The sequence below is a fragment of the Tyto alba genome, unplaced genomic scaffold, assembly GCF_018691265.1.
Source record: "Tyto alba isolate M040663 unplaced genomic scaffold, T.alba_DEE_v4.0 Super-Scaffold_22, whole genome shotgun sequence".
In the NCBI taxonomy this organism is placed as follows: domain Eukaryota; kingdom Metazoa; phylum Chordata; class Aves; order Strigiformes; family Tytonidae; genus Tyto; species Tyto alba.
Window position 1 is genome coordinate 14,630,199 of NW_024881296.1, and position 17,287 is coordinate 14,647,485.

The 17,287-nt window shown below is 39.4% G+C and overlaps 1 protein-coding gene across 6 annotated transcripts in view; it reads left to right on the forward strand.

Moving 5' to 3' along the window:
• The window catches only part of RPS6KA2 (ribosomal protein S6 kinase A2), a 302,187-nt gene that overhangs the window by 232,930 nt on the left and 51,970 nt on the right, over positions 1-17,287 (forward strand). For all 6 annotated transcript variants that reach the window (XM_042795988.1, XM_032996922.2, XM_032996923.2 and 3 more), the window contains 4 exons: positions 6,095-6,132; positions 6,892-7,034; positions 14,931-15,001; positions 15,848-15,936. In XM_042795988.1, coding sequence (XP_042651922.1) covers positions 6,095-6,132; positions 6,892-7,034; positions 14,931-15,001; positions 15,848-15,936 — 341 coding nt within the window. The remainder of the gene's footprint in view (positions 1-6,094; positions 6,133-6,891; positions 7,035-14,930; positions 15,002-15,847; positions 15,937-17,287) is intronic.

A 17,287-nucleotide genomic window follows, 5' to 3' on the forward strand; every position in this document is an offset into this window, starting at 1 on the left:
AAACAACCAGAGGGACAAAGGTACCAGTTTGTTACTAATATAACATGGAGGCAGGCAGTGGTCACACTGTAAGTGCTACTACCATGTGCTATTGCATCGTTTACCAACAGCTCTTCAGTTTCAACTTCATTCTGAATTGCCATTTTATTCATTCAACATCAATAAACATGTACATAATAGAATAACTCCAATTATAGGTGTTCAGTTTTAAACTTTGTTTTTAGTGAGCATTAGTATGAATCACACACTACTTTTCTTTCTGGTGTTAGATAAAGATGTTTTTCAATTTAACACATGCTATATTAAACTGCTATTAGAAGGTATCCAAATTTGAGCCTGTATATTCAAATATAAGTCACAGTGCTGTTACATTTATAGGTACCTGCCATAATTTTTTGCTTTAGGAGAAGTTAGCAACTGAGGAGAAAATTAAGTCCACGTCAAAACTATTCATCATATTTAAGAGACTGAGAAGCTAATTTTTTAGCGTTCTCAGCATTAAGTGTCACTTTGCGTTTGAAAGCACATCTCTCACTGACTTCAGCTGCAAGTGAGATCACTTAAAATTTCTGCAGACCAAACTGCAGTGCCTCAGATCAGGGATCGGTGAATTGAGAAATTAAGGCTCACCAAAGAAAGGAAGGTGTCACTGATTTGCCATTGTCACACAGAAGCATGTCAAAAAGACACAGATGGAATCCAGTCCTCTGTGCATTTTTGTCTGAGCTGAGATCAGCCAGCCATCCCCTTCACTGCTCTGCTAAAATCCCCAAGTATTACTTGTTCTGCCACCTAAGGCAAGATTTCTCTGGAAGAAAACAAAAAGTATCATCATGTAACTAAAGACCTTTATACAGTGAAACCACTGTGTAAAGTTAAGGGGACAACCCTCATTCTTGTATTTCGTAACCTTTGAATATATGTTTTATGGTCTTTGATGCACAGTTAAATAGATACCAGTGATACAGTTGAGTCTGGATACAATTGTCACAGTATAAAATTAGTTTACATGAATATAACTATTGTTGTACAGGAAAGGGAATAACACAGACTGGTATAACTCAAGTTCATACCTGGGGATAAATCAAGGCATCTGTTTGACTGAAAACCATATCCTTTAAAAATAGCTCTATAAGTATAAAGCCTGTGTGTAGCCATGCCTAGGACAACAGAACATGAGAGCCTATGATTTCACTGGAACTTTAGATTTAGAGCAAAGAAAACAGGTACAGCAGAAAAAAAATTCTTATTCTGAAGGGGAAAAAAAATGTGCTATATTTTTAAGTTACATCTGGGAAAGGATAGCTTTCTGAATAAGATGATAAAAGAAAATTACGGCCATCCCAGGGTGTTCTCATCCTCCCCTTGCCACTGGGCAGGGTCAAATACATCAAGGTCATTACAGGTGTGTTGCTATCCTAGTCTTAAAATAGCTGGTGGAGACTCCATGGTCTCCAGGGGAGGCCTCTTGGCAGTGCTCCACCAGCTGTACAACTAGAAAATTGCTCCTAGTAGCTAATTTGAAATATCTTTTCTGCAGTTGCATGCCTTTTCTCCTTGGCCTGTCCTAGACTCCCCAGCCTGCTCATTCTGCTCTCAGCAGCAGCTTCGAGTGTTTGGGAGCACACCCTTGTCCTTGGACCCTCTTCTGTACCCTAAACAATCCGGCTACTGAACTCCACCAGCCAGTCTTTCTAGGTGTTCAGTCATTCTCATTCTTCCCCTTTGGTTTCTCTTGATCCGTATCTCCTTTGAAGTGCAATGTGCAGAATTACACCCACACCTTCAGGAGAAACATTATCAGTCTGATTAGAGCACAAGGTTTATGCTATCAGATTTTCAGAACTGGAGATAAAATAATTAGTTTGTAATTCCCCAGTTCTCTCTCCCCTTTTGTTAAAGATAGGCACTGCATTTGACCTTCTTTCATTGTTCAGTGGTTTTGCCATCCTCCAGAAGCTCCCAAAAATAAATGTTAATATATTTGAGATCGCTTCAGTCAGCTCTGTAAGTATCCTAAAATGAAGTTCATCCGAGTTACGTCCAAGACTAGTTAGAAAGTAGCATTGTTCAGGCCACTTGAAAGAACCCTCAGGACATTAAAATTTAAGGTTGAACATTTTTTTTTAAGATTCCCTGAGCAAAAATCCATATTAACAATTCAAAGCTATGAATTAATTTAAAGTGCAACCAGAATATATACTCTGGGAGATGCGATAAAGTTAGCTGTACTTACTTCAAAAGGGCAAGAAATTGAGTTTTCTGGATAAAGTCTTGTTTAGAACAAGCAGATGCTTCCCTTAAACTGTTGCAGCCAACTTCTTGATTTGTCAGTGATTTCAGTGTCATCCCTTGTGGAACAATGTACTGTTTGGTCATATTGTAACCTATGGAGATACTTACATGGTAAGGCATGCTTCTGTTTAAGAACTGCAGGATCAAGCTATTAAATATGGTAAATATACTAAAATAGAAAAATAGGAACTTATTATAAAGTAGTATATGATATGTACATATTTCTTATGCTGTGGTTTAAGGGTATGAGTGACTTAGAAGTAACTGAACCTTCTGAAAATGCATAGTCTTTTTAAATTTATCCTTGCCTTTTCTATCTCCAGGTACCCAGATATACCTTGATACAGTTCTGTCGTAGGGGCTTTGATTAATGAGGAGTAGTTTATGTTGTAATGCCCCTAGCTGTCTGTACAAGGGACAGCTTATATAACTGCTTATACAACAACTCCTGAATTGTTGAACTGTATTAAAAAAAAAAAAAAAAAAAACCAAACCACCACTGATTAATGCAGCACGTTGTAAACCATGGCAATTCAATCATGAATGTAGCTCCCCTGTGTAGAGAGGGAAGATCTGAGAATCAGTAAAGGACAAAGACTTATGGTGAAGAATAACCATCATCTTCCATTGAAGTAAGCAGTCCTTTTTTGGAACTTCATGGTGTCAGTGAAGTTACAGGAGAGATGAATTTGATGTAAGACTGTTTAGCATGATGAGATAGTATGGATCATGCAAATACCAAAATGATACAAAATGCGGACAGTTTGTAAGAATCATCTCTTTGGGAGACAGTTGAATACTTCACTTTACCTGGTACTTTCATAACAAAACCTGCAATCAAGTTAAACACTCTTTATGAAGTTTCAGGTTTTATTTCCAACCTGAAAATTTGGCTACAATTTCTGAAAAGCATAGAGTGTGGGTTGAATTTTCTGCAAAAGTGAGTTGACTTGGAAAGAAACTTAAATCATCCAAAAAACCCCCAGTGTTCCAGCTTTAATAGATTTGGCAGAACTTCATGTTGATTTGGGTATGTTGGAGTTCAAAGTGAAGCCTAAAAGAAATTACTCAAAGCCAAAAATAGAGAGAGAAATAGGAGAGAATTGCTTTGGCCTTGATTTAAGACATGATATAAAACAATGTCAACAACTAATAATGAAGGATTTTTAACCCTGTGCTGAAGATGCAACAAAAAAATGCTATGGAGTTTGCAATCCTAGCTATACTATGAGCTTCTTCTGTAACTTGGAGTAGGTCATTCCCCTGCTACTAACTTAGCTGTCCAGCCTCCAACATGGAGATTTTTAGCCTTTATTTTCCCAAGGCATATTTTTAAAGTGAGGTCAATGAAAGTAGTTTGAATGTTTGTGGGATGATCCTGAGGCTAAAATGTTGTTATTGTTTTGAAATAAAGAACAGGTTGACAATGACAATATCCTGTAAACACACTCAAACCTTAAACTGAACAAATAAAATGGAAGAATCTCATAGTGAAAGGTTATCACTCAATGGGATTATACCCTAATTTAACATTTAAAAGTAATCTACTTCTTATGTTTTTTATAATTTCCAAATGTTGATTTAGAGGAAATATTTTTCTCAAGCCTGAATCACATTAACAACTTCTGGTTCTTTTTTCCCTTCTGCAAAGCAATACTAGCTTATGTCGGATTAGCTGATCTTGCAAACCAGAGCTAAAACAATTGTGATTGTCACAGTAGAATTTCTACCATGGACAGTGTGGGATAAAAAGGAACTGTAAAGTGATAAAGATAAAAAGAGGAGACGGAAAGTATGATCAGATAATATTTGCTTCTACAGTCAAAGGAACACTATTTGTCTGTTGCTGTAACTTGGATGCTTAGAAGCAGGTACATTGTCCATTGCTTCTTAATGTCACTGTAAGCTAATTCAGTGCAACAGGTATCTTTTTTTCTCACTGTTAGCACATTATTTTCTTTTTACATCAAATATAATTTTCAGTTCACAGCCATAGCATTGTACGTGTTGGCAGGTGGCAAATGTGGAAACACCCAGCTGTCTGAAGGATGCTGCCAGGGGCCACAGGGGAAGCTGCAGGCAGCTGAGGGCACTCTGTAGGGGTGATTAGGGAACATGAGACAGAGGAGGGACTATAGATCAAGCTTTAGGGGATGTAGGATACACATCCATAAGAAACCAGGATCCATTCATTTGGCTGCTCATGCAAACACTCAGTGTGAGAAAGTCTGTTGTATGCTTCTGGCTCACTTAACCCAAGACAGTATTATCAGTCTGATAGCTGCGTTGGTGTTGCCTCCTTCCCTTTAATGAGGGCTAAGGTATGAAAACCATAGATTGTATACGTAGAAAAGCAGCATGGATTTTCAATAGGAAATCTATGAAATATAAAATCAATGTTTCTGGGGAAAATGCCACAATCTTTCAATCGTACTGTTATTCACGGGAGTTTCCTGGATATGGGACAACTAATTGGGTGATTTCTGTGAGCTGTGCTCCCCCTTGCCATTTTTCCAGAGCCAGGTCTGTGGAGTTCATATGTTCACGCTCACTTCCACACTGGCAGGTGTTTTATTCTGTTCTTTTAGGAAGCACAAGCCTCTTGTTTAGGTATTGCAGTCACAAAAATACATTTAAACATACCTGTTACAGACTAGTACTTAAAAATTATGCCTCTTCTAGAAATCTGGGGAGAAAGAATAGAGGTAAAGATGCTTATATTGAAAAGAAAAAGCATTAATTATTGAACACATAGTAGTGACTCAGCGGCTGGCCTTTGTTTGATGAATTACACAGTAACAGTCTGTTCCAAACACACAAATGAATGACAAAAGATCATCTCTTTTCAATTATGTTTCAGTACAGAGACAACCTTTCACAGAAGTATAGCCCAATGTGTTTATTTCACTTCTGTTTTGTTTTCTTCCTGAATAATTGGATTAATGTGACTCTCCAAGAGAAGGGGAATATAAAAATAGCTGACGCCTTACTAGACCATTTTGAAAATATAAATATATTAAATGTAACTAGAACTGAAGAAACACCACCTGCATTACTGTGTAGGTATTTGTAGGCAGAAATGTTACAAAAAATCATTATTTTTCAGTTTCAGTGTTCCTTCTTGTTTCCATAAAAACTAGAAATGCTTTTTGTGAACTACGGTCATTTTTCTCACAGAAATGTTGGAGTGCCTTTGTGAGAATAAAATATGTTGGCAGGTGGCAAACATGGGAACACTTGAACTTGGCTTCCAGGCTGAATTTTCATTTATGCTTCTGGACAGAATAAATTATCAAGGGCTGAGATCCATGCGGTTAGGCTGTGACTAGTCATTGTACTCTACAAACACTTTTATTAATTCAGCATGAATGTACCTACCTTTGGAGTTAATTTTAGGTCCAGTGAGTCCAAGTCCTGATCATTTGTGTGCTTGCCTTTTTTATTAAGAAGAGAAGAAAACGTGTAGCTCCTTCTCTTGCTGGAAGCAGATACTCTGCAGTTGTTGACTTTGAATACCCTGCTCTTTCTGAGCTCAGTTTGCACGCTCAGGGTGGGCATGCTATGGAGTAAGGAGGCTCCCCATGCAACTGCTGCAGGCCGTGTGTGCTTCAAACACAAGATTAGACAGACCTTTCAGGATCATTTTTCTTTCTGGAGGCATATGATACACTGAGGTTTTGTTTATACATGTATTGGAGTTTTACATATCACCTTGCCTGTCTTAAACATGTTTTGTTCATGTTTATTACTGCACTCTGTGCCTGCCTAATAAATGAATGTTTGCTTTTTTGCTTTACAGCATTCTTCTTGACGAAGAGGGCCACATTAAGATAACAGGTATGTGAGGAACGGAAAGCTTAATGTCCACAAGCTGTTTTTTTTTTTTTTTTCTGCAATATGTTCCATACATATTGGTCTTTGCTTAGAAACAGTTTACTTACAAAAACTCAGATGCCAGAAGAGTTTGAGTGTTAGGCTTCTCTTCTCTGGCAATTCATCAAGGACCCGTGCTGCACAGCACGTGGAGAACGTAGCATTTTCTTGCTAAAATTGTACTCTTGACTGATGTGAAGCATGCAGGCTTGGCTGCCTACCACTGTGGATGGAAGGAGGCCTCCAATATGACTGCTTACTTCAGATTAAATTCTCTGAATTATAGTGGTTCAGAGGACACCTGGAAAGACATCCCTTTTCCACCCTGGAGGTGCTGTCTGGCCATCCTTTCATTGGTGTCCATCTGGGATTATTTTTCCTAATGCTTTGGTTATCCAAGCAAGAATTCTTACCAGCATTGTCTTCACCAAACCTGAGCTGTGTATTTCTGCTTATTTAAACTGTCTCTTCTGCTTTGGGCCAGAGCATCATTCTGAACAGCGAAAATGATACACCTGCTTTCAGGATGTATTAACAAATGCCACCCGGGCACTCCCCATAGGCAGGACTTCAGCACACATGTGCTCGTAGCCTTTCTGCATGCAGACAGAAGGGTGCTTCACTGGCTGGTTGGTGTGTTTTGTTTGAACAGATTAAGTGAGCAAAAGTGTAAATAATCATTTTTATAGACCTGACAAGTCTTTTTTGTTTCAATTTATTTAGATTTTGGTCTGAGTAAAGAAGCCATCGACCATGACAAGAGAGCGTATTCATTCTGCGGGACAATAGAGTACATGGCCCCAGAGGTGGTCAACCGACGAGGACACACACAGAGTGCTGACTGGTGGTCTTTTGGTGTACTCATGGTAATGGAGAAGTTGTGTGTGTTTGTTGGAGTGGTGGCTGTAGGAGAGATCAGATCCATCAGATAAAGAGTACTGCTTTCAGCAATTAAGGGTTGATACAAAAGTAGATGTGTCATGATTGCTTGGTCATTTTCATTGCATAAGCGATTGCGAACCAGCTGTTCCTGGCAGTATATGAGGTAGCATTTGGCCGCAGATTCTGTCTCTTCCATCTCACAGTCCTTTGCTGTCTTGGTTGGTTACCATGAGCTATGAATATTTCTGCTGCACAGAAACAGGGCAGGACAAGCTCAGAAGAGCATGAGCATTTCAGAAGAAACATCTGTCTAGTTACTAACATGGTTCCTGTTAGGAAACAATTTCCCAGGCAGCAATTTTCAGGTATTAGGGACTTCCTCTTACTCAGAAATTTACTCGTTTTTTTTCTGCAAAATATAAGTTAAGAAAGACATATTATGGAGGGCATTCTGAATGTTTCACAGGACCTCAGTGGTTCTTCTGCCATTTATCTGTCTTCTTCACATCAGCATTGCTGACTCTTGTTCTACTAATTAGATTCAGGTATTTTTTTGGTCTGGCAGTGGATGTCCTTTCGTCTTATTAGCTGGTGGGATACTGTCTCTCAAAAACCTCTCTTTTTTTCCTGGTGGAAAAAGAAAACAAAAACAGACAGGCACAATGTCATCCTTCCTTCTTCTTCTGTACCATTTTGCTGTGTCTTGATTATGACTAGTTTGGGATGTTTGCTTTGTCCTGAGTGCATGCTGAAGCTGACTTTAAAATGACATATGTGAAACAGTTTTAAAATGACTGCTCTTCACAGGGGGGAAATCACTGGAAGCAGACACAAATGTATCAATTGCCACAGAAGAATAGCTAGGAATTCATCTTTTTCTTATGTGTCTTTGTATTGGATTAACTATACAAAAGTTGCAAATTTTCCCATTGTTGCCCGACAGCTATTCTGGAGGTAGTTTAAATGGAATCAGTATGAGAAACTGAGCTAATTCATTTTTTATACATGGAAATCAATGAAAAGTTAGTTGAAATGCAACATGAATTTATCAAAAATCAGTCATGCTAGATTAATCTGATATTTTACTTGATGAGATAGTCAACTTCTTCTGAACAAGGAAAATGAAGATGAAAAGTGGATCACGTGTCTCCATTATGATAAAGTATTTGATACAGTGTTGCAGGGGAAAATCATTAATTGAAGACACTAGTCCGATAATGGTCCAAAGATGGTATAGTACCAATACTGTCACAGGGAAAAACACCACAGAGAGAAAGGAGCTACTTCAGCTGCAGAGTAATGTCGCCCCAAGAGCAGGTATGAATAAACTCATCATGAAATGTAGTTAGCCTGGAAAGTAGAAGATAGATCCCAGCTGCTTCAGAGGTGAAGCCCTGGAAAACACTTTCCAAGAGCTCTGCAAGAGATCTCTGACTGCAGTGGAGCTGCTTGGCTTATGAGAAAGACCCAATAACATTCTCCTGAGTGCTGCAGTATTTGGCACTGGGATGCTGTGTCAGGAAGGATTTTCAGAGGTATTGAATCCTCTCCAAGCCAGCCATCTGAGGTTAGGTGTTCGGGTGCTAACCTGCTCCCTCCTGCACCCATCCAGCCTCTTCAGTCTGTGGTGCCATTGCTGCCGAGGAGGACGAAGCGATGATCAAGGAGAAGTTGGTTTGTGACACTGTGATTTTCTAAAAAGCTATATGAACGCTATATGTTTCTTGAAGCAGTTATTCCCAGTGTCATTTTATCGAGCTCAGTACTGTCCCTTGTGCCCAGACACCATGCATTTATTACTCTCACAGGGGTGATGTTGCTGTCTTCTGAAGTGGGCACACTGCAGGTCTACCCAAGCACTCAGGGCACGACCGCCAGCAGGCAACGTGGCGCAGTGCAGCTCTGCGGCTGTGCTTCGCGCCGCACCTCATCGTGGTTCTCGTGGCTTCCCTGCAGAACTAGGGCAGAACCATAAATTAATAATGCAACCTGCTCTTCTAATACAGCTCCATTTCATGGGGTATGGAAGCTGTTTTAGGTAGCTATATATTACACTACATACTGCAATCCATAGAGTATATTTAAATTTTGTTTACCCTGACTAGACAACTGGTGCTACCAAAGGAAGTAAGGATAGAAGCAATGTGAAAACTAGTGAAAATTTGGAGTGAGAAGGGCCTACATGACTGATACAGCTGGTTGACAGGAGTTAATCTAAGTAAATATTGTGATTTATTACCTGAATTTAAAGGGAATGGAACATACTTACCTGCTGTGACTGCAAATCCATTTGTGGGTGCTCAGCACTTCTGAACCATATATGTTTATTCAGGAAAATCAATAGGTTATGCCTCATATTATAAATATATCCAACCCTTTCCATTTTTGTATTACATATATACTTTTGGCGGATAGCTGTGCCTTCTCACTCTGTCTCCAGTTAAATGATGGTATATCTGGTGTACAGATTGTTTTTCTTTCACTTGCTAATGAACTTGGCTTCTTCCCCCCCTGTTTTTTGCTAGGCTTTCTTTTTTTTTTTTTTTTCCCCTCCATCTCTCTTTTCATCCCCTCCCCCCAGGGATTCAATGTATTAGAATTAGAAAAGATAAGAATTCATATAAAAGGAGATGAGTTAAAGAGAGCAAAATCCTTTTAAGTGTACACTACTGCTTTAAGCCTTTGAGTGCTACCAGACACCTTAGAGAAAAAGACCTCTAATCAGTTCAGTCTTTTTTCATCTTATAATATAATTAACTGGTTGGGGCAGAAAAAGGGTATTTTCATACACTAAAAGTGCAGGAGGATTTTCTGATGCTGTCTTTCACTCTGCTCATTTCTCCTTGTTTCCCTTGGTCTGTCACTTGTACGTTCTATTAGGAATGCTGTTTTTCTGCTGGTCTGAAAAACTGAAGAGAATTAAATGGTATCCAAATGACTTATTAGCATTTCTGTCTATGTAATTTGCAGTATGTTGTAAAATATATGAAGAAAATATACTAGTTGGTGGAATATTCATAGATTGAAAGGTGGTGGAATATTCATAGATTGAATGTGATAGTGTAATTTTCATACCTAAAATTTTGATCAAAAGAGGGAACATATTAGGCAGATAGTGATAAAATGGCCTGTAACCTAGATATCAGAAGAGCAACCAAACAACCTCTTGTTTGTTTTGTACTGTGAAGAGAGATTAATGCTACAATATAAAGTGTCAGGTGGTGCTAGCAGCTCCCTGTCAACCTGCATTGACCAGGACACAGGCTAGAATCAAACCTAATGATCCTTGTTAAATGTGGCATGTTGTGTTTATTAATTTCAAAAGAAATTTATCTGGAAAAGACGAACTTCTGGTCTTGACTTATTAAATAATTATGTTACAAACTATTTTATTAATTATTATTCAGTGGGAGTTTTACTATCAACTACAGTAAAACTTCATTTACCACCAACTGAGTCTTTGACATAGGCCACAAAACCCAAAATGTTATCTGTTCTGTTTGTTTTCTGCTCAGAATTGTTTGACGGTAACTTGGTATGTGTCAACTCCTAGAGTTATACACATCTCAAAATTAACACTTTCCAAGCATTCCAGAGGACAGGACCTGCCTCCCATTTAGTATGTGATGATGACTGCTGAGACCCAATTAAAATTTTGTGCTGGTGAATTTATGTGGTTTATCATGACTGGACAGATTTTGTTTTCTGCCTTCCTGCATCTTTCTTATTGCATTGGAGATTTTGGATAGAACGTATTCTGTAAAAGCTCTTCATCAAGAGATCTGCATCAACAAGAAATTGACTTAAATTGTTTAAAAGTTGTGTATATGACTAATAGTGTTTCAGCTGCACTGCAAGAGCCCTGATGCCCACACTGATGTCTCTGAAGCCCAGATAAACAGTTCTGCACGATATAATGTGAATGAGTCTCTTGGAAGGCCTCTCAAAGCAGTGGGTTTGTAGTTCATTGTACCAGCTCATTTACAGTGCCACAGACCTCATGGAAGTTGTATCTCTTTTCAGTACAGAAAAAAGCACTGTACAAATTTGAGTCATGTGAGTAGAGAGAGGAATATAATTAGAGAAAGAAGGGGTCTGATGACTCAGTAGGCAGTCCCAAATAAAAAAAAATGTGTTTATATTTGTCAGCAATGTCATGAATGTGTAAATAGTGAAGGCTTCACAAGAAAAGAAAATATCCTTTTGGTATCCAGACAAAGTAGTCGGCTCTGCAATAATTTTGTAGTAACAGTACAGTGGCATTAAAAAAATCAACATGAGACATCAAAGCAATACGATCTTTTATAAAATCCCACCATAACATTTGTTTTATTTCCACTGCAAGAGATGGTCTTCACAAACAGTATTTTGAGTGTTTATATATGTGAAGGTGTTCAAACCCTTTCGAAACACTAATTCATTATGCTTCACACATGGCTAATAATGAAAAATACCTGATGCATTTTACAAATGGTAAAACTGAGTGGTTGACCAGCTCTCAGCTACCTGGAAAATGACTGGAAGCATTGAGAGGGGAACCTAGACATTCTGACAAGAGTGTCTCTTTATGTTCTCCAAAACTGAGTGGTATCAAGTTTCTTTGAATTTTATCCAAGGCTCACCATTCTTTAGCAGACTTGGGCTGAAGTAATTTGCACAATCTGCTATCCTTCCATCTGCTAGGAAGATTCATCTAGCAATTACCATAGGCTGTGGATTTTCTCTCATTCATTATCCTCCTCGGTGACCTACCAGCATTGCTTCTTGAATGTATTCCATCAGGAAATGTGTCCCTCTTTCTGAAGGTCTTCCCACATGTATATTTTCTGGGGTCTCCAGTGCTGGTGTTTTACCTACTGAAATTGTCAATTGTCCTGAAAACTATTGAAAGAAAGCACTGCAGAGTATGTCAAGACCTAACCAAGGGCTGGATTAGGTGACTACAGAGGCTTCTTCCCATCAAGCTTTAATTCTGTGGTTCTCTTAATAGGCAGCTGGACTGGATCAGGGAGTATTTGCCTTTCTTGCTGAATATTGGTACAGAAAAAAAGTCAAGGTTGGAGGAAGGCACAGCCTTCTGAAGTACTGGCTAACAGAAGGTGGCCCTCCAGAATACCCAGAAAGCGAATCAGTGGGAGACAAGGAACAAACAGATGGTTTATACAGATGGGGAGGTGGGGAGAGTGAAAACTGAGTCTCACAGCAAAACTATAGGGTCTGCTTTAATAGCCAAAAATACTACAGAGTTTCTTCACACCTAGACTCAGCTCCTTGTCAACCTGCTGTGACCCATACAACCCTGTGTTTATGTGCAAGGGTGCTAGCAGCAAGTGCTCACTTCTGATTGCATGTTTACATTTAGCAGGATTTTTAATTTTTTGAAAAAATAAGCAGGAAAACATGTTGTTGTGCAGTAAAGTGGTAACTTTAACTGATGGGATGAAATATTTAAATTTATATTTATTTTTCAGTCTCATTATTTCATTTTTAACCTTCAAGAGATTTAATCAGGACTGCAATTGAGAAACCAGTGCTTTCTTCCAGCTGCTGCTTTGTTGAGTTCATTGAAATAAAAAGCTCTGGTACATATAGCTCATGTAGCTGCCTTTCACTTTAAGTATTGATGTTAAGTGCATTTCTCTGAATCTGAATTAATCTCAACATTAGACCTGCATAATTGGAGACGTGGTAACAAAGTGCTAGCCATTAGAGCAGCACAGTAAATATTCCCTGCAGCCTCCAAGACAGTCATTTCCCCTGCTTCCTCCTGCAACTTAAATTTCTTTTTTCCTTTCTTTCTTTCCTCTTGGATATTGCAGCTGAATTTCTTGCCTTTGGGTTTTTGGCCCCTTGCAGGCACTGTGCATTTGCAGATCCTTCTGTGACACCATGGTGGGTGGGCACTACAGTCATCTGCCCGCATAGTCACTGACCAAGCAGTTGCTTCTATCTGTATCATCTGCATCATCAGTGTCAAGCCCATTTCTGCCAAAATAAATGAGCCGTAGCAGTCATTGTTAGTGCTGTTAAATTAGATTTATTATAACAACAAAGTAACATGAGCAAGTGTAAGTGAACATTAGGTACTTAGCCTGAATGTAAACTCTTTAGAAATTGTGAGGAGGGTTTGGTACAATACATAACACTTCTGCTGCAGCCCTGGAAAGTAATATACTCTGCCCCTCATCCCCAGTATATCTGAACACTTTTATTAGGACTAAGGCTCTAATAGGTCAGAATAACTTCAAAAATGGTGCTTGATCTCCAGTGTCATTTAGGCAGTTTTAAAAATTCTCTCCCATCATGTTTCTAGAAGACGAGCTGCTTTCCTCCAGCTCTACCAGGCAGCTCTTCTCTTGACTCTCCCAGACCAAACAGGAGTTAACACATTTGTGCTTTCCAAATCTTGTTTGTATTTGCTAGCCATACAGGCTTTTTAAAAGTGTTTTTAACTTGTTTCTACTGTTTTATTCTCTTGAGGTAGTTTGTTACTAATGCAGATTAATCCTTCAGTTACTTATAGTCAATTAGTCAATTAATTATCTGGCTTCTAAACATTTCCTCTGTCCTCCTCCAAAATCTAGCATAACAGTTTCACGGTTACAGTTTTCCTATGTTTTCTTATATTTTTCTAATGGTATGGCTATATTTAATGTGGGAAAAGGGAACAGTCAGGCTGTGGGACTGTCTGACATGGGTTTTGGTAATGAAAGGATCCTTTTTTGCACAAATGTGCTTCCTAAGATCAGTGAAGCTACTTGTGCGATAAGGTACAAAAACTACATAAGGGTTGCATAGTCTGTCCTGCCTTAACATATTTAATTATAGCAATTACTATTAATTAGTAGGTACTTATTATAGTAGAAGAGATATAAAGCCTGAGTCACACACATAAGCAAGTAACAGTTCTCCTCGCTCTCAGTGGACATTGTCCACCTTTGTGTCTGGGCTGAATTATGTTCTTGGTGTCTTTGTGTTTGGTGATGCATAACCTCCATCATCCCTTAGTCAGAGGAACCAGCTGCCACTCACAGCCCCATGAAACACTGTGGCAAGAGCTGTATGAAAGACCTGGTATTGAATCCATATTAGGCGATCTTGTTGGGTCAAGGTTTTTATTTCTTTTGTTACAAATGTGAAATTCCTGTCAAATCTACTGGAAGCACTGATCTGTTTCAAAGGAACCATAACTGATTGATGTTTTCATTTGTGAGTTAGGCAACTAATTGATGATAATTGCTGAGTTTTGCTTTGAGATTTGGGTTCAGTTAAATGCGATGCCTGCAAAATTCAGCACTGAATACAGCCAGGGGAACCAAAGTGAGAAAGAAAAAAATACACATTCAAATGCCTTGAGAACGTGGGGTTTGTGCATGTTTCTCCTGCAAAGTACAGCAGTGGCGTCTCTAAGTGGACTATACAGTTGAAAAGGTAGTTTGACTCAAGCTAAAGAGATGGGGAGTGGCATGTTGAACCCATTTTCCTTGCACCACAGTCCATGCCAAGCACCCAAGAACAATCATACTCATTCAGGCTACGGGTCCTTCCAGCCAAATATCTCATCCCCAGCACTGGCCATAAAATGGGTGCTGGAGTAAACAGCATATATGACACTTGTTCTCAAACGTTCTAAAACTTGACCTCAAGTATCAGTGTAAACAGATTGTAACAAGACTCCTGAATGAAACAGTCATGTTGGTCCTTCATATTCTGCATAATCCAGACTTGCTGTGTCATTTTTTTCTGAAGTACAGCTTGTTGGACCATTTATTTTCCTCAAGTTTTCATCTGTGTTGGAAATAGAAGGTTGGTGTGGTGTCTATCAACTATACAGACCACTCAGTGGTCAGTTGATTTACCATTTTGTTGTTACTCCACAGTTTGAGATGTTGACAGGATCGTTACCCTTCCAGGGAAAAGACAGAAAGGAGACAATGGCACTTATTCTCAAGTGAGTACTGAAATGGCTTTCATTCCTTTAACCACAAGTTAACTGTACCCTCCAGGCAGCCTATAAGTCCTAAGTATGTGAAGGGTGGAGAGTAATATTGTGCATAATGCATTTTTCAAAACTATATAAGGCATTAATTTAGTCAGTCATGAACTGCTGATGCCTGCATGTGTCTCTAAAATTGCCTTCAGAATAAATAGGAAGAAGTGAATTACTGAGAGGGCCTTACAAAAGAAATGTATCTGACTTTCTGTAATAATGTCATTATCCACACAAATGTGGGAACAGTCAGATTTCTGCAGGACAGCTTCTGTTTTGTTGTTGCCAAGTTTCAAATCTTTTCCTTTGCAAATTTCCCATTAATTTAATGCTAAGTGCAGACATAAGTTTTTGAAGCTTATCTTGCTCTATATCATATTTTTTCTCTATAGCAGGGAATCATCAAGGGAAAAGTTTTATTCTCTTTAATCAATATGTGGGTTAGGGTAATTATTTTCATGAAGTTTTGCTTGTTTGTTAAAATTCCTCTTGGTTCCCAAAGTTATTCCAGCAAGCTAAAAAAGTGAAAAAAAAATCTGTAGGAAAATTACCTATTTAGGTTGTAAGAGGTGTTATGACATTCATTAGATCTACTCTGCCTCTAGTGAACTCAGTGGTAAAACCTTCTTTAACTTCAACAGAACAAGATCAGATCCTCACTCTATATTGCATTATGCTTAGGTAGCCTTTGGTCACCACATCCATGTCTCTGCCCGTCCTGACTACTACAGTTCCACGTTTTCACACATTAGGATGGAGAAACTTTTTGAAAAATCTATTTTCTTTTCAAGTGTCGTGTTCTTTCAGAGCCAAGCTGGGAATGCCACAGTTCCTGAGCATAGAAGCCCAGAGCCTGCTGCGAGCCCTCTTCAAAAGGAACCCCTCCAACAGATTAGGTATGTGTGCACTATGCCTTATCATGTGGTGATAAACTAGGGGTGTATTGAATCACATCTCTTACACCAACTGTACATTAGTTTGGGAGTTTTATTAAGAAATTCATCGCATTTGGCGAGGTCATGGACAATGCCTGGCGCATGATTTTCGTCGCCAGTTTAGTCTTCATTTTTTATGTGGAAAAAATAAAAGGGTCATATCAAGTGAATGATAAGAAGATAATAGCACTGTATTGTTCTTCATTTAAAAATCATGTCTAATTCTGTGAAAGGTTTTGGAGCTGATTTTTTTTCCCCACAGATCTCATATTCTGCATTTTAGGTAAACAAGGGAAAAATTTGCTTCTAAAAGAAAGGGATAAACCTTTCCTTCATACCTCTTGTTTTTTTTGTGACTTTATGAGCAGGAATTTAGTCCTTCAACTCTGTAAACTGTATCACAAGAAGAGAGCTGATGGGCCATACTTAAATACATGCCTGACTGTCATTGCCATAGGAGTTTTGGCAGCAGATAAATTACTTGTTTTTTAGAGAATGACATGGAGTGGCTAAATATTGAGACTTATGAAGAGCAATTTGCTGTTCTCTTTTGCAATTGTTTATGCTTGTAAGATTATTTCAGATTGGAGACGTAAAGTTAAATTAGACGTAAAATTAGGAAATGGCTTGTTCTGAGATGTGGAAGGAGCAAGAGGTGCAAGAGAGGTTTCTCCCTTTCCTTCTTGCAGTACCCATGCTCACTTCTCAGAATGCTGGAGGTGGTGCTGCTGAAGGCCTGCTGCACAGTGGTTTTGGTCCCCTGCGTAGCAGCCATAGCGTCAGCGGCCAAGGCAGGCAACAGAGCGCGGAATGCTTGACAGCCTGCTTCCATCACCAGGTGGCTGCTGCAGTTTCTAGCAGGCACACGTGGGTGTGCATGCACGTGCGTGGAAGATGGACACTGCTCTGCGCCTTTGAGCTCCTGCTTGATCTTCTCATGCTCTGGTAGCTCTGTGTCTTGCTTCAGGTGGGGCAGCGTGTGGGCTACTCTAGCCCTCTGCTTTATACTGAGCACCATCAGACTGTCACCTTTTAGGTGAATGGATGTTTTATGCCTGGCTGCAGCAACTCAGCCAGAGACCCTCCCTCACGCAGAGGTCAGACACGGTGGCTCTGCTGTTTCCCAAGAGAGCCTGGCCCCTGAGGACAAGGACTGTATGGAGCAGGCTGCCTCTTGCTGCAGCTGCTGGGGAGATCGGTAGCCAAGTGCCCTTGCTCCACACAGGGACCAGGGGACAACCCGACCTCCCGCAGGGCTTGGGTGGCAATGAGGAGCCAGTCCCTCAGCATGCCACTTACCAGTGGGGCCCCT